Source organism: Ursus americanus, chromosome 30 (assembly GCF_024610735.1).
Source record: "Ursus americanus isolate L20-20 chromosome 30, mUrsAme1.1.p, whole genome shotgun sequence".
NCBI classification, from domain to species: domain Eukaryota; kingdom Metazoa; phylum Chordata; class Mammalia; order Carnivora; family Ursidae; genus Ursus; species Ursus americanus.
Genome location: NC_142156.1, coordinates 16494083 through 16511645, shown reverse-complemented (window position 1 = coordinate 16511645; position 17563 = coordinate 16494083). Strand labels below are relative to the sequence as shown.

Here is a 17563-nt window from a genome sequence, read left to right as displayed (position 1 = left end):
GTTTTTTTTAAAGACTTAAAAATTTTTAAGTAATCTCTACACCCAACATGGGGCTCAAACTCACAACTCCGAGATCAAGAGTCACACGCTCCACCAACGGAGCCAGGCGCCCAAATATAGCCGAGTTTTGGTCAAGAAGGTGCTTACTGATTTATGCTCCCACCATTAATGTGTGAATTGCCCTTCCCACTGCTGCCTCCTGCCAGCACACTTCATCCTCGCGCATACGATGTAAGCCCATCAAGGGCACAGAAGCACTGGAAAAGGAAACACTCATGCCAACACCTCCAGACTCTAAAAGGAGTGCCGAGGCAAAACCTAGATTAGGGTCATTCTACTTCAGTTATATCTGAATGGGAACTTAATGGTAAGTAAGATTTGTGGGTAAAGCGGTGATACTGTAGTTCATGGCTTTTATCCCAAGTCTCATTACTCCCATACATGGGAAGACATATTTGGCCATTTACAGTGCATTTCATAAATCCTGTGAGGTACGTACACATTGTTAATCTTGATTTAAAGGTGAGGAAACAGATTTGTCCAGGGACAGAGTTAGGAATAACAGCATCTGGATTCCTGTCCAGACCTCCTGGGCTCAAAATCTGTGGGTCCCCCCACACATACACAAGGACATGATTAGATCCGTTTCCTTATTCTGCCTCTTCAGAACTCCCTTGCTTCTTACTCCCCATGCCACCCCCCGCCCCGGCCTACTTTATGTGTTCCAATTAATCTGCCCTTTTGCTCCTTGGTCATTGCTCTCTGAGCTAATGAGCTTAATACAAACAGACCAGTGCATGTACTGATTCTGGAAGTACATCATTAGACCAGGCCCGATATAAATGTAAAAGTCAGGCCTGCTGGTGCCCTCCCCATGAGAAGAAGTGATGGTGATTATATTCATAATCACTGACATTTCGTGTAGCCTGTCAGCTTCCGTGTCAGACACTTTATATTCTCTGTGTCATCTCATTTAACCCTCACAGTAGCCCTGTCAGGTGGGCATTGTGGACCCTGCTTGGATTTGGGCTGCTTAGGGTTCCCTTCCCTTTCTTGGTGGCAGCACCCCAGTTTCATTTGGGGCCACTCCTTTCACCTCTTTGGATACAGTGGCAGAATTGTCAGGGTGCCAGCCCAGCCTTCCCTGGCCAAAGAGCAAGCATATGAGCCAAGCAAAGCCAGCCAAACTCTCTGGAATTGGGAGAGTGAATAGTATTTTCAAGAAGAAACATTGGCACTCACTCATTCCCCAGCAGGACTGCTGAGTGTCCTGTCCCCTGTGATCCTCCAGGGTGCCTAGGTTCCTGTCTGTTTTGGACCCTCATTCTCTAACCTGAGCTCCCGAGAACGTTTCCATTCAGTTCCTTTTCTCCCTTTAGTTAGCGACATTTGGGGTCTACTGCTACACCTCAGTAGTCCTGACTGATAGGTGGGTAGTCATGTCCCATTTCACAGATGAAGAAACTGATCAAGTATCTTGCCCAGCCAGGTATGGCAGGAATGGCGCTAAACTGGGTAATCTGACCCTCAGGCTAGACTACCTAGTTTAGAAATCTGGGGTTCCTTGTCCAAGGAACATAGTTGCCCCTCATAAAGGAAGCTGGTTCGGGGGTCTGCTAATGCACCATATCAAAGCAGCTGAGGCTGCAGCCACATGTACTGGGCCCAGTTCTGATCAGGCACACTAATGGATCCTTCAGTCTCCTGTGTTCACGGAGCATGTTCTAGAAGATTCACTATAACCCTAGTAATGCTAACAATGATGGAAGGTGGGGTACATGGGGTGTCTGAGATTTGGATGCTGCAGAGAGTGAACTGACAGCCACCATCGTAGCTTAGGACCTTGCACCCAAGGCCTCCTCGTGATCACTCCACCCACAAATCTGCAGGCTTTCTCTCCAGCCCGATGATGCTGACTCATACTATTATTTTTGGCACACACTTCCTCTCTGGCTGTCTACTTTCCTCCTTCCAATCCCTTTCACAATTTTCCATAGGCCAAAATAAAAAATCGTCCACTGTAGTTCCCTGACTTATTTTTCGTGGGATAGGAGAAAGCCAAGGCTGAAGGACTTTGGAAGCTTGAAGATGGATCCTGAGAAAAAAATACGGAGCAGGACTGACCAACATTGAGTGTGCACATTTGTGTGAACTCCTGGGCATGTCTGTATGCTCCCGAGTTTCCTTCTTTACAATTTTCCTGAGCGTGCAAGGATATTCTAGTCCTCAAGAACACCAGTCCCCCTCCTGCACCCTCGGGTTTCCCTCTGGCTTCACTGGCTGTGGGAACACTGATTAGAACTCAAACTGTTGGGGCGCCTGGGTGGCACAGCGGTTAAGCGTCTGCCTTCGGCTCAGGGCGTGATCCCGGCGTTCTGGGATTGAGCCCCACATCAGGCTCTTCTGCTATGAGCCTGCTTCTTCCTCTCCCACTCCCCCTGCTTGTGTTCTCTCTCTCACTGGCTGTCTCTATCTCTGTCGAATAAATAAATTAAAAAAAAAAAAAAAAAGAACTCAAACTGTTCATAAGGGAGGACAGCTTCAGGCAGCCGGCTGCAGCCAGAGCAAAAAAGCAGCTCAGGATGGAGTCTCCCAGAAAAGATGGGAGCCGTGCGAGGTGTGGGCCCGGCTGGCTTTTGTGAGTCTTCAGCCCCCCAGTTCCACTCGGTTTTCTTTCAGCAAAGGATGTTCATGGCTGGGCTTCGGGAAGAACCTTCATGAAGGTGTCAGAGGGCAATGTGACTTGGAAGGAGCTCTGGCTCATGCTTCCAGGGTATTTGAAATTTTGAATATGGATGGAGAGTCACTGTCATGCCTTCTCTCCTTTTCAGATCTTTAATTGTTCTGCTCCAGATTCAGGGAACACGGAGCTTCTGGTGCAATACGGCCCTAGGAGCCAAAGGCCCACTCGCTGATTCTGTTGCCAGAGGGAGAGGCCACCTCCCATTCTGCTAGGACCCAGCCCCAGGTACCTCGCTGGGGGCACCACCCACCAGAGCTCCTCCTCATCAGGCCAGACCCCCGCGGGGGCCCGCAGGGAGCCGGGAGTGAGGGGTCCTGGCCAGCTCCAGGCAGATGTGATCTCATTCAGGTTGCCGCATCATTGCCACCAACGTGAGGCTTCCATCTGAGAGGAGGACAGCTTCACAGTCGCCAGGGGTGGATCGCAGGCATTGGGCCAGACATTCATTTTCCCGTAACACTGTGGTGGGCCTGTGTTGATAAGCATGTCTCTCTCTGCCCTGCCGTTGCCTGGGAAACGGGATGCAGAGAGGATTCTGTCTCCATGCTCCCAACAGAGACAGCAGAGCCCAGGAGAACAAGAGGTCCTCCAAGGGTCACCAGATGCATCACACATGTGACGCGCTGGGCATCTCTCCTTCACTCCCCCACTGTCTTCGGTGGGCCCCGGGCATCTCCGCTGGAACGGCAGAGGGTCACTTGTCCATGGCTTCCCCCTCCTGTGAGATCACACGTGCAACATCACAGGGGCTAGTGATAATCCCCCCCTTCATCATGCACTCACTCTGCAGGGCCCTCCCTGAATGCTGTGTGGACCTCACCTCCGCAGGAGGTTTGAATTATCACCCCCATCTTACAGAGGCGGAAACTAGGACCGAGAAGTGACTTGAGTCACTTGCCTAAGGTACTAGCCCCCTGCTCACGCGTAGGGAACCGAGAGTGCAGGGTTGGCCTGATTCTGAAGCCTGTGCCCCTTACATTGACAGCGCCTGTGGGAACAGCAGAATGGGCTGCGAGTGATAACGAAGCAGTTTTCAGTCTCTTGTCTCTAAATTATATTTTCAACTCTACATGGTGCTTTCAAAAAAAAAATTGCTCTTACAACACTGGCTTTATTCCTCACTGGGACAAAAACCAACAGCTCTCATTTCTAGTCAAGAGCCTGCATCTGACTGTGTGAGGTCTTAGTGAGTGCTATCTGCTTGCCGGCTGCGGCTTTCCTGGGCCTGACTGCGTCTGTGAAGAGAGCTGATGGCCCCTGCGGCAGATGAGAGGGTCTGCCTCTCTCCTTTCCTCTCCATCCTGGATCCTTGCTGCCAGCTTGGTGTGTTGATGGGAAAACCAGACCCACAGGCCCCAAGCCACTGGCAGCAGTCATGCTCTTGGTTCCCAGGGATACTCCGGGGATGAAAGTCATTCAGGCTGTGACAGCATATGGGCTGGAGGAGGCTCCCGGTTAGCATCCCAGGAGCAGCTCACCTCTGTGTGGGGCTCTGGGCAGCCCTTGCTGTAGCCCAGGGTGCAAAACCTCCAAGAATATGATGACATTTGGAGGGCCACACGCTCCTGCATTTGATTTCCATACATGAGTATCAACCACAAGGCAATTTTCAAACAGGTATTTTTATACTTTTTTTTTCCCTCTTCTGAACTTAGAAGATAAGCCAAGAATCTGTGAGATAAGGAGGCCACACAAGATAGAAACAGGAGGCAGGACATGCACTGCAAACTTTCTCTTCTAGATCCCAGTAGAGAGCTGACCCCCAGGCTTAGAGCCCCTTCCACAAGGGCTCTTTCTCTGTGCTAACAGCATTCACATTTTTATTTTCAGTGTTTCCAAAGGATCACTACACCGTTAGAGTCACATCACCAAGGAGTTTCCGTTCAAGGTAGAGTCATCACGTTTTAGAAAAGGAATGGCAAAATAATCATTTAACATTGTAAACCAGTGATTTATTTTCCATCTTTAATAGGCTCCTTCCTGCCCTCCCTTCCCCATCAACCATGTCCCAGTTAGAAGGCTGAGAAAGGGCAGGAATATGGCCAGCAATTGACCTGAACTGTTGCAAGGAATAAAAACATCCACGGGAAACAGGGAAACAGACTCCTCAGTGGGAACCTTTTGGGTGTTTCAGTAGTCCTGGTGAAGTCCTGTTTGAACAGGTGGGCATGTAAGGAGAACATGGTCTGGGCCCCTGGCCGAGGCTTCGAGGTCACCCAGGGCAGACTGGATCCCAGCAGGATTCATCAATGCATGCAGCTGACTGGGTCCTCACAGAGGGTCCTGGTGCTCAGGAAAGCTTGCTGAGTGCTTCTCCTTGTGTCTGCTCTGACCCGCAGCCACCCATCTGTTTTTGCCTTTGGACATCAAATCCTAACCACTTCCTGAGAGCACTCAGCAGATGAAGCAAGATGATGTTCTTGCCAAGAAGCCATGTCCCTGTCTTTGCTTGGCATCTGTTACTTTGGTGAAGTTTGAAATTCAGAGCAGAATGAGTCTCCGTCTGTTGAGGTGAGCAGAAGGAAAAGGCCAGCCTCTATGGCAGGAGGGGGGAAAGTTCCAAGGTCCAAAAGGTCGTGGGCTGCTGAGGACCACTTCTGCTACCAGCTCATCTTTAAAAATCAAATACCAGAGAGGTTGGTGGCTTTTGTTCCTGGGGTTCTAGAGTCTAGCCCTATACCACCCTCCTCCCCCAGCATGTCCATAGAAAACTTTATTCTTTGATCCCCTGAAAGGTTGGAAGCCCATGCAAAAGAGAGCTATTGCTGGGAATGGTAATTCAAATCAGTGGCATCAATTTCACAAAAATGAAACAAACCCTTGAGACAAAAGAAACATCTCACAAGTATCTCTGTACCAAGAACAAAGGCGGTGCAATGTGTTTGGATTACTGAGAGAACCTTCTATGATTCACACCTGTTTGAGCTGAGATTGACTAGTTCATTTTTCTTTAAAAAGAAAGTGCTCCTCACAATTCGACACCAAGAACCCCCACAAATAATGCAATTAAAAATGGGCAGAAAACATGAACTGACATTTCCCCAGAGAAGACATCCAGATGGCAACAGACACATGAAAAGATGCTCAACATCACTCGGCATCAGGGAAATGCAAATCAAACGCACAGTGAGAGACCACCTCACACCTGTCAGAAGGCCTAAAATTAACAACACGAGAAGCAATAGGTGTTGGTGAGGATGCGGAGTAAGGGGAACCCTCACACACGGTGGGAATGCAAACTGGTGCAGCCACTGTGGAAAACAGTATGGAGGTTCCTCGAAAACTTAAAAATAGAACTACCCTGTAATCCAGGAATCACATTACTGGGTATTTACTCAAAGAATACAAAAACACTAATTCTAAAGGGTACATGCACCCCTATGTCTATTGCAGCATTATTCACAATAGCCAAATTATGGAAGCAGCCCGAGTGTCCAAGCATAGACGAATGGATAAAGAAGATGTGATATATATGTACAATGGAATATTATCCAGCCATAAGAAAAGAATGAAATCTTGCCATTTGCAATGACATGGATGGAGCTGGAGTGAAATAAGTCAGAGAAAGACATACACCATCTGATTTCACTCATATGTGGAATTTAAGAAACAAAACAAATTAACAAAGGGGGAAAAAAAAGAGAGACATACAAACCAAGAAACAGACTCTTAACTCTAGAGAACAAACAGATGGTTACCAGAGGGAGGGGGTGGGCAGATGGGTGAAATAGGTGATGGGGATTAAAGAGTACACTTTCAAGGGGCGTCTGGTTGACTCAGCCATTAGAGCATGAGACTCTCAATCTCGAGGTCGTGAGTTCAGCCCACTTACCAGGATGAGCACTGAGTAATGTATGGAAGTGCTGAATCACTGTATTGTACACCTGAAACTAATATAACACTGTATGTTAACTACACTGGAATTAAAATTAAAAACTTAATAAAATTAGAAAACAAAGAAAAGAAAGTGCTCTTCCCTAAGGGCTCACGTATGGTACTTCAGCCACATCCTGTGCCGAAACTCGGACCAGCCTTCCTGGGGAGCTGTCCGACCACCCAGGTCAGAAGTCTTCACAAGGTACACAGCACCGACGTGGCAGTTCCACCCATGGGACTTGGTCGCACGGGAGTGAACGAGTCGATAAAAGGTTTGACACTAGGCGGTTCACTGCAACACTGATTGTAACAGCAAAATGTTGGGAACAACTTGTAAGGACAACCTAGAAGGAGTCTGGTCAGATAAATCCAGGTATGAGCTACAGTGAAGTTCCAAAATGATGCCGGAGAAATCTATTTCTTAACGTGGATGTTCACTGTATACTCTTTCTTTTTCAGATTTTATTTATTTATTTATTTGAGCGGGGACAGTAGGAGCAGAGGCAGAGGGAGAGACAGAATCTCCAGCTGACTCCCATGTCACGACCCTGAGATCATGACCTGAGCTGAAACCAACAGTTGGACGCTCAACTGACTGAGCCACCCAGGAGTCCCTGTCCTCCTTTGAAAAAAAAGAAGTTCTCATGTATTCATTTAAGTGATCTCTAACCCCACTGTGGGGCTCGAACTCACCTCCCCAAGATCAAGAGTCACAGGCCCTTCCAACTGAGCCAGGCAGGCACCTCTAGGTTCTCCCTTTTTTAAATCTGAAAATGTATAACTTTTCTGCCATAAGATACATTATTTGTATAATTGTTTTTAGCTTAGAAAAAAGGAAAAAATAAAAGAATCCCTTATAACCTTTTCTGATTGCTTGTGAGTTTCAAAGACTCTAGAATCGCCGCTGCAATAACCGGTGACCACAAGGGGGCTCCGGCACCTTGCTCCAACCTTGCTCCCTGAGGATGCGAGGCCGGGCCAGCCGGTGAGGAGCCCACAGGCACTACCTCATTTCCAGAAGCTCTGGGCCAGTGGCCAGCTCGGATTTCTGCCTGGCAGCCAGGCCTGCCAGAGGGCCCTGAACCGTGGGAGAAAAAGGAATCCTGGAAGTAATCCGTGTAGCCACCATGGTGATTAGCTCTGCAGTGCATGTCAATGTTGTCTGCGTCGGGATCTTCTCCCTGGAAATCGCCTACAAGCCGCAGACACCTTGTAGGCTCCTGCAGACACTTTGTAGGCTCCTGCTTGGCTCCCTTTCCTGTCCTGTCTTCTCCCATGTGTGCTTCCACCCACCTCCCCTGCAGGGCACCAGCGTCACCCCTCTGGCTGTGTTTCCTGTGCTCAAGGGTGAAGTCCCATGGGGCCTTCGGGAAGCCCCTAGCAGACATCCATCACCCAGTGGCCGTGGAGATGGAGCAGTCCCGGCTGCTGGTGCAGAAAGCTGCCCACCTCGGGGACGTGGCAGGAAATGAGATGGGAGGCTGGGGGCCCCACGGAGGACAGGTTGTGAAGCCGAGGTGAGGGAATCCAGTCTGGACATCTACAGACACTGACACTTCCCCATGCAGCAAAGCATGGAGAAAGAGCTTGGCTCCTTGACATTAATAACTTTGCTTTACTTCTGTTTGGAAATATCTGGGCGGCTTTTCAAAACTGGGAAAGGGACAATGAAAAAGTTCCGAACTTTCTGTCTGTTGGCTTGGTGAACTTCTGTCCAAGACAGCGGGGCGAGGGGCCACGCAGTTGCCCGGCCTTAGCTATGACCAACCGGGTGCGGCTATCAGGCAAACTGAGGAAGCAAGGGAACTAAACAAAAGAGATTTATTTTCAGGAAGAGCTGGAAGCAGCTCTTTCTGAGGACTCTCGTGGGCTGGCATGATGCTCACAGCGAGCCCTGCCTTCTCCAGCTCTTCACAGGGCAGCCTCCACCCCTCAGCTGAGAAGTCTCAGTAATGGGAGGGCAACCCAGGCTCAAGGTCCCAGCTCCTTGGCATTCTAGTGCCAGATATGGGGGAGGATCACAGGGGCCTCCCTTGAATGCCTGACCCAGGGCAGATCCTTGCAGCTCGATTCCCCAGAGTCCTGGCTGGCCTTGGTCCCTTGTCACATCAGTGACAGGGCTGGCTGTGACCTTGAGGGGAGTACAAGCCACTCCTCGTTCTGTGCTGTGTGTGCTGGTGATGCTCCCCGTGATCTGGGAAGATGTCCGTGTCCCCACGTTCCTGAGCCTATCCTTGGCCTGGCACTTGCTCACAACATCCTGGGTCACCCCTGTAGTCACTACCACCGAGTTCTCCACGCCATCTCACTAGGTGCCAGGCACACCCCACGCACCAGGCAGGGGCTGCTTACAGAGCTTGTGGTCCAGCTGGACCTCAGGTCTCTGTTCTGAGCTGCTGTTTCCACTCCTCCTTGTGAAACTGATGGTTCTTCCAAGCAGTCTGCCCTCAGGTGTGCCCTTCTAACCACATCTCCTCCTCGTCCTTGCAGGTTGCAGCTTTAGATATTGCCATGATGAAAATGGTGGCCCCATCCACGGCCTCCCAGGAGACCGATGGCATTATTCCGGCGAGCACAGACAGTGGACTGCTGTCTCATTTGAACTTCCCTTGCCTTCAGCCGCCCAACCTCCTAGAAACTCCAGCAGCTGCCTATTGTTGCCATGATGTGATTTTCTGTTTCCTCCTCAAATCAACCCTATAAGGGGGCCCCATTCCTACTCCATTTTGAATATGAGGAAACAGGGGCCCAGAAAAGTTAAGTGACCTGTCTAAGGTCACTCAGCCTGCAATATCTGATCTTGGAGTTTTAGGAAATCTAGGTCCCTAATACACCGGAGCCTGGCCTCCTAACCATTCAGTGATGTCTCCTTCCCAAATCTGAACCTAGAGATCTCCTGGTGGCAGATGTCACCTAGCAGAGGGGACAGTAGGGATGACCCCACCTGAAGTCTTCCAGAACCTAAGTTATCATGCAGCTGTCAGGGGACATCCACAGGAAGAGAGCTGTTCTGAGCCGTTCTGAGCCAGGCACTTGTTCCTGGGGCCCTCGGGGATAGGGGCTCACCCAGGGCTTCCTCCCTTCCCACCTTGTGTCTTCCAAGCCTTTGGAGCAGCAGGGCTGAGCAGCAACTACCTCTTGGCTCTGTTCTTTGCCTGGGCCCCTGCGCAGCGCTTTGCCGGCAGCCTTGACGAGGTGCACCGGGCAACAGTGGCTGAGATGGAATTGGAGGAAGAGGCAGCTGGAATGTCCCCACCCCGCCTGCAGTGCCCCAGATGGTCAGTGATGTGCTCTGAAAGGGGTGGAATGTGTAATTCTTGCACCCTACCCGGCAGCTCTATCTTGGGACGGTCACTGCGAACTCAACCTTCTTGAGTCCCCACAGAAGACATTTCTGTGAGTTTGCTGTTTCAGGCAAGGAGGAAGGGGGTGAGCTGAGAGCTGAGTGGGTTGTGTACAGAGCCTGGAAAGCTGGTCTCCAGCCTGGTGCCAAGCTGGGCAGTCCGTGTCTCCTTGTTCTCTGGCTGTGGGGTGTAAAGGCTGTGGGAGTCTGGATGCATATTAGGAGCCCCGTGCTTGCACCCAGACCCGCGGACTTCCTACTCCTTAGGGCCCTCCCCAGCCAGCAGAGGGGCAGCCAGGACTGGAAACAGCCCAAGGACCCAGGGCCAGAGCGCTCCCGGGAAAATGAAATGAACCCAAATCATGAAGCCATTGGCATGTGATTTTCTTTGTTTGAATGTCCACAGCCCAGAATGCTAATTAAGATATTATTTTGGAAATGGCTTTTGGGGACACAAGGGAGTAAGAAAATACATCAGAGACTTAGTGGGTATTCTTAAAAGGAATTGAGAATAAAGGTTTGCACTAGAGCCCCTCTGTCTCAGTGCATCCATTCCCTCCTGACCGTTGTGTTTACACAGGATCTTATCAAGTGCATTGGCTATATGAGTGGGGGGTTCAGATGCTGTGACCCTGGTAGGTCCTGAATCAGCCCTCTCACTGACGCGCATATAAATGTTACCAAAGGACCATACTCGCTGTGCGCAAGGGCCCCTACAACTTCCACACCCTTTCACCTGCTTCATCGTCATATTTTGGGGGAGGGGAGATGGCAGACAACATCCCATAACAATTGAGAGAGCAATATTCCCCTCTTTGGGGAAGGTAGAAATGCTCACTGCTTGAGGTCTGAGTTCTTCGAGAAATAGGTGACCCATGGGCCCAGGTGGCATGCAGAGAGAAGCCACTGGCTCTTAGGACCCAGTCTGCTAATGTCATAATTTGTGAGGATGTAGCCAAAAGCTAGCTGCCCTTCCTGGGTTGGTCCAGATGGGCAGGGACTGTCCAAATCTGCTGCACTGCAGACTTGCCCTCCTCAAGAGCAGTGCTTCACCCAAGAGAGCGGCCACCAGCTCCAGCCAGGGTGTGCCATCCGGGTACTGGAGAGTCTTGGGTGACTTGTGAAAGGGCTCATCAGAGATTCGTGCCTCAGCAGTCTGGGGCGGCAAGCCCTCCTCAACTATCCTGCTGGCTGCTCTTGAAAGATAAAGTTCAATTCAGACCCCTAAGCTAATGGCTATTACAACACTAGGCACCCTGGCAAACAGTCCTTTGTCAACTCTGGCAGGGTCCTAGCACAGCCCCAGTTCTTGCCTCTGGCCACAGGAGGGACTCCTGGGTGGCTCAGTCGGTTAAGCGTCTGCCTTCCGTCCAGGTCATGATCCCACGGTCTGGGAATTGAGCCCCTCATCGGGCTCCTTGCTCAGCAGGGAGCCTGCTTCTCCCTCTGTCTGCCTCTCCCCCTGCTTGTGCTCATGCCTGCTCTCTCTGACAAATAAATAAATAAATAAATAAATAAATAAATAAATAAATAAAATCTTTAATAAATAAATGAAGGAAGGAAGGAAGGAAGGAAGGAAGGAAGGAAGGAAGGGCCTGGGCTGGTGGCCTGCCACATCATATGGCACTCAGAATTTCTCTCATAGGGGTGCCTGGGTGGCTCAGATGGTTAAGTGTCTGCCTTTGGCTCAGGTCATGATCCCAGGGTCCTGAGATCGAGCCCCGCATCGGGCTCCCTGCTCAGCGAGGAGCCTGCTTCTCCCTCTCCTTCTACTGCTCCCCCTGCTTGTGCTCTCTCACTCTGTCAAATAAATAAAATCTTAAAAAAAAAAAAAAGAATTTCTCTCATGGCCTCTGAGGCCAACCTTGCCAGTTCAGTCAGTACTGCAGCTACAGGGATGACGATAGAAGCTGTGCTGTGGGACAGCCTCCCGGCTCCCTCAGATCCTCTGCTGCAAAAGCTCTGGGCACTCCAATGCTGCACAAAGTACGACAAGTCACAGAAGTCTTCAGGAGGCAACCTCCAGCAGCCCCTCACACAGGGTGTCCAATTCTGGTAAAAAATTCTACTCATCAGTGTTAGCTGCACCCCAGCTCAGGGCCTGGCACAGTCTAGGCATTGGGGAATGTTCAGGTAAACAAAACAAGAGCTCACATCTCACTAGGGGATGGCAGTGAGCATCCCCAGACAGTGGTGGGTGACATGGTAGGTACTGCTGGGCAGGTGGAGGGGTGGGCGCTTGGGAGCTTAGGGGACTCTTTCCAGAAGATGCTTTTGAGCCATTGGTGCATGACAAAAACAGGCAAGGGTGCTCCAGAAGGCCCTGGTTAGCAACCCAGTAGGTCTGGGTTGAGGAGCCGAGACAATAGAGATGCCAGGTCACGAGGGGCCTCAGGGGCCTTGGTCAGGAGTTGGTGTTGATTCTAAAAGTAACAGGGGCACCTGGGCAGCAAACTTCGTTAAGTGTCTGCCTTCGGCTCAAGTCATGATCCTAGGGTCCTGGGATCGAGCCCCGCATTGGGCTCCCTGCTCATCAGGGAACCTGTTTCTCCCTCTCCCTCTGCTTCTCCTCCTGCTTGTGCGTGCACTCTCTCTCTTTCTCTCAAATAAATAAATAAAATCTTAAAAAAACAATAAACGTAACAAAGTGGTGAGTTTAGAAAGTGGTGTGATATGACTTGATTTGAGTTTTAAAAAGATCCTTCTGTTCTCCAAAGTTCACCAGAATGAAGAAGGAATTAAGGAGGATTACAGCTGGCTTAAAGTTCCCTAACACTGCACACAGCTCTAAAAGAACCACCTGCGAAATTAAAAGAGAGAGAGAGAGAGAGAGAGAGAGAGAAGGAAGTGGGGGCAGAGCCTTAAGAAGATACAGAGCAGGGGCGCCTGGGTGGCTCAGTTGTTAAGCGTCTGCCTTTGGCCCAGGGCATGATCCCAGGGTCCTGGGATCGAGCCCTGCATCGAGCCCTGCATCGGGCTCCCTGCTCTGCTGGGAGCCTGCTTCTTCCTCTCCCACTCCCCCTGCTTGTGTTCCCTCTCTCGCTGGCTGTCTCTCTCTCTGTCAAATAAATAAATAAAATCTTTAAAAAAAAGAAAAAGAAGAAGAAGAAGAAGATACAAAGGATCCAGAGAATATAGGAAATCTAACCTGGTCCTAATCTGATGTTTTTTCCACCTCCAACAAACAGTTGACATTTCCGACAAGCCAATGTGTTAACAAATGGAACGATGCTCTCAGCGTTGTGCTTCTCTGGAGTGCGAGTCAGTTGTGGTTGCGGGTGCACGCATGGGCGTGAACAAGCTTGGTGTGGTAATGATCATGCCTGACCAGTTTTATTTGTGAAACACTAAACATCTTGCCACCATCCTTACGTGGCTGGACCTGTCTTCTTCTTAGCTGTGGGAAAGGGAACAACACGTGATCATAACATGCTAATGATTTTTCCCTCTCACAGCAATATTCTATCCCAAAGCATCTGAACGCACATTCCTCCGTTCCTCTCTTGACAAGCATGGGGGACTGGACTTCTGTAGGGCTGAACCCTCCCCAGTGATCCTGTGACAGTCAAACGTCCACAGGGTCCTATCAGGAGTGACGACTCTGGTGAGACCTTGCAGCCCTTCCCGTTCTCCCAGCTCCTCATTCTCCCTGCAGCAACTCGTGGACGTGGCATCCGCAAGCTGCCCATGCTTGCCCAAGCCCCAATTTCAGATACTATCAGATAATTCCATAATAATCCTACAGAGGCTGAAAGAAAGACTGACTACCAGACACCTCTCCCGGCTGGGGCCCCCTCAAGACAGCAGCTGGAAATGATCTCAAAGAATAGGCTCCGTATTCTCCGCCACATACCCCCCATCTCAGAGTTTCCCCTGGCGGCTCAGAGATGCCCATTACCTGTCAGCAGCCAGGGCTGCAGAGCTCCCCAGGGATAACGTGGGCGTGCCAGGCTCTGTTGCAGCTTGCCCCTCTGCAGTCATAGTGAAACCCCGTGTCAGCCCAGGGTTGAAACAATGGTTGAACATCTCTGAGACATGTCAGTTGGTATTTATACGGCCCTCTGTGCTGCCACGTGGCTACAGACTTGTACCCTCTGTCAACCTCGCTAATGTGTGTGAGCATCAGAGCACACGGATGGAAGCGTCTCAGACTGCAGCAACCTGGGGTCCAAATCTGCAATTGTCTATCTGTTGGATAAGCACCCTGGGAGCAGTTTCTTTTAACCAAGATGGCTGACTAGAGAAATGGCTTCTGGGCATTCTGTATCATATCAGCACTAAATAGATAACACAGAGTAAAGAGCTGTCAAAGAGAAAGGCAGATGCTAATTGCAATGGGAAGGACAGACATTAATCAATATTGTACTGTTGCAACAGGCCAGAGGGTCCAGCATAAACTGACCTCAACCTCCATTTTTATAGTGAGCATTTTCAAGGGAAGGAGGGGTGGTGGGGGTTGTACAGGAAATTTCCTGCTGGTCTACAAAAAGCAGGAAGTGGGGGCTGGTCCATGTGAAACCCATTTGGGTTTCCTAACTGGCACTTGCTTATTGAAGTTGGGCTCCGGGCCTCCCAGAGAGTGGGAGTCAAATACCCTTTCCTGGGGTGTTGGCTGGAACAGAATACCTTTTTTTGGGCAGCTTGAATTGTTTCAGGCAGCACTTTTCCTGGGGGCTGAGGTCATTGTAGAGATGCAGCCTCGAGTTGTTAGAAACTATGTTGCTGTTTGTTCAAATCTTTTGATGTGGTGGTGTGGGGGTGGAGGGAAGACTAAATAAATCTTTGTGCTGAGAGTCTGCAGTTTTTACAGGCCAACTTTGAGGGCTACTTGAGAAGAAAGCTCAGAGAAGCTGAGCAGAGTTTGGTTAAAGAGAGAATCTTCGTCGGCTACGGATCTGGATTCAAATGGCCCTGGGTTTGAACCCTGGCTCCGTGACAGACTAGCTGGGCGATGTTGGAAAGCCATTTTTCATCTACTAGAGCTGGTTTCCTCAACTGAGAAATGGGGAGAACAGTCCCTCCAGGACTGTTTGGGGATGAGAGGAGATGATGAACGGCTTGTTAGAAGCCTGCAGTATCCATACGTGTTTCTTATTTGGCTGGAGTCCAGAGGGGGCTGAAGAGGAGGCCGTGCTTCAGTTGAGATTTAGGCCTGCAGGGGCTCCAGGGCCGAGGCCCGGCTGGCAACAGCTAAGACTGCAACATTTCTCAGACTACAATGTCCAAAGGAATCACCTGGGGATCTGGTTAAAATGCAGAGTGTTTAATTCAGCAAGTCTGGCAATGCTGCTTGCTTGGGGCCCCATCTGGAGAAGCAAGGATGAAGCATGTGGCTAGAACGCCCCTCACTTGACCCCTGGGAGTGAGGCTGTACCACGTGGATGGAATAATAGCTATGAGGTATTCAGTACCTATTAGGTGCAAGAACCATCTCTATATTATTTGAACCCTTACAATAATTGGCCGCTGCTTTTTCTCTGCCCATTTTAGAGGTGAGGAGCCTGAGGCTCAAAGAGACTTGTTTAAGGTCAGTGAATTCGAACCTGAATTCGGGGACTGCAGAGCTCTTTGCACTCTGAGGCATGGATTTTTATGATCTCTGTGGGGCTTCCTGAGAGGTGCTGGCTGCCTCACCTGGAAAAGACGGAGGAGGAAAAGGAAGCCCTACCTAGTCAAGGGGAGCATGTCCTGCCATAAAGAAAGTATATGAATTTTCCCCAATGATTCTACTTTCCAAGCTGGGTAATCTTGGGAATACCTCCTTACCGCCTTTCAGGGGCAGCCAGCACGGAGTGGAGGGATCTGCTCTGCTGCCTGGCTGCATGTGTGGTGTGGTGAGCTAGCGTAAGCATGTCACAAGATTCTGTGTGTGTGCAAATAAGGAGGGTAGCCGGGGCCCAGGGCTGCGCCACATTACCTCCTGCTTCTGAGGCAGAATAGCTTCCTATTTAAATGTTGCTTTGGGGGCACCTGGTGGCTCAGTTGGTTGAGCATCTGACTCTTGATTTCAGCTCAGGTTATGATCTCAGGGTCATGGGATCAAGCCCCATGTTGGACTCCATGTTCAACAGGGAGTCTACTTGGGATTCTCTCTCTCCCTCTGCCCCTCTGCCCCGCACTCTCTCTAAATAAATAAAATCTTTAAAATAAATAAATAAATGTTGTTTTGAATTGCCTACCTCACATATATTTTTTTGGGGGGAGAGCTTCCATTAGATAGAATCAGTGTCCCAGAATGGATGGATACTAACTAACCAAATATCTAAACTCTCACCATTCGTGACTCCAAAGGACACTTTAGTTACCACCTGTTTTAGAGAGCAGGTGGAACTAGATTATTTTCAACATGAAAACACACAATTGGGCTCTAACCAGGAAATGTTCCGGAGTATTGCAAAGCTCAGAGTGTGTATCTTCTCAAAGCAACTGAAAGGACTCTTACTCAGCTTGCTGCTTCTCCCAATGAGCTCATCACAGTGGGAGGACAACACTAATTCATGTCCAAGTGTTCACATCTCTCCCTGCCACACTGAGTCATGCTAAAAAGAAATTTCATTGTGCTTGCTTCCATCCTCCCCCTGCTTCACTCTTCTGCCCTTTAAAGATATTTTGCTTTTGTCAGCTCAATTCCTGACAATGAGTCCACAGACTAAGGGCAATGGAGAGCAAGAGAGAAAGTTAGATCTAAAGAAAAAGTGAATTTTTAAAAAAAATCAGAACAAAGACTTAAGAGCAAGAAAACGAACCGAAAGAAAGAAGAGAGAAGAGACCAACGCACACTGTCAGGGAGAAATCTAGGTGGAGAGTTAAATTTTAGTTAATGCTCTGGACAGACTGAACCACATGGAACCACAAGTGTATTAGGGTTTCAGCACATCTAGTTGATTTTGGTCTGCAGTGTTTGGATGACTTGGAATTGAAGATTGTGTGAAAGCAGCTGACGAAGGCTAATGTGGTTATGGAAGACCTCCCCAAGGGATGGGATTTGGCCAGAATCTTGATAGGTAAGATTTCTTTAAGCAGAGAGGGTAGGATGGACATGGGGAAGATGGGCCTCCAAAACAAAGAGACCAGGGGTGCGTGGGTGGCTCAGTCAGTTGAGCACCTGCCTTCAGCTCAGGTCACGATCCCAGGGTCCTGGGATCGAGTCCCGCATCAGGCTCCCTCCTCGGTGCGGAGCCTGCTTCTCCTTCTGCCTCTGCCTGCCGCTCTCCCTGCTTGTGCTCTCTCTCTGTCAAATAAATAAAATCTTAAAACAAAACAAAGAGACCAGGGGCAGGAAAGCTGCTGGTGGGAGGTGGTGAGCACCACAGGAGAACAAACTAAAATAAATAAACCTGTGAACCAATGTGTACGCTATACCGAGACACGCAACCATGCACGCTGGCAGGGACCCATGCACATTGCTGCCCACTCTCTCAACACATATGAATGTCTGTAAGCTCACGAATTTCTCCTTCCTCTCCCCACAACCGAATTCATGGCTTCCCCTTCTTGGCGAACAGCACAGGCGGAAACATCAGCATCATCTTCCACTCTCCTTCACTTAGCTCTCACACAGCAAGCCATCATTTCTACCTCCACGTGCTCCCTCCCAGCCA

At 49.8% G+C, this 17563-nt stretch overlaps 2 protein-coding genes across 3 annotated transcripts in view; one reads left to right on the top strand and one right to left on the bottom strand.

The window, feature by feature from the left end:
* ACAD10 (acyl-CoA dehydrogenase family member 10) overlaps positions 1-13688 on the top strand; it is a 51576-nt gene extending 37888 nt beyond the window's left edge. The window contains 12 exon segments of the mRNA XM_087857162.1: positions 2052-2082; positions 2085-2179; positions 2832-2889; positions 2892-3114; positions 3987-4117; positions 4120-4201; positions 4881-4913; positions 4915-5042; positions 7962-8099; positions 9117-9182; positions 9717-9897; positions 13514-13688. Coding sequence (XP_087713288.1) covers positions 2052-2082; positions 2085-2179; positions 2832-2889; positions 2892-3114; positions 3987-4117; positions 4120-4201; positions 4881-4913; positions 4915-5042; positions 7962-8099; positions 9117-9182; positions 9717-9897; positions 13514-13688 — 1341 coding nt within the window.
* Positions 1-17563, bottom strand: part of BRAP (BRCA1 associated protein) — a 90679-nt gene that overhangs the window by 66622 nt on the left and 6494 nt on the right. The gene's annotated exons all lie outside the window — the stretch shown is intronic.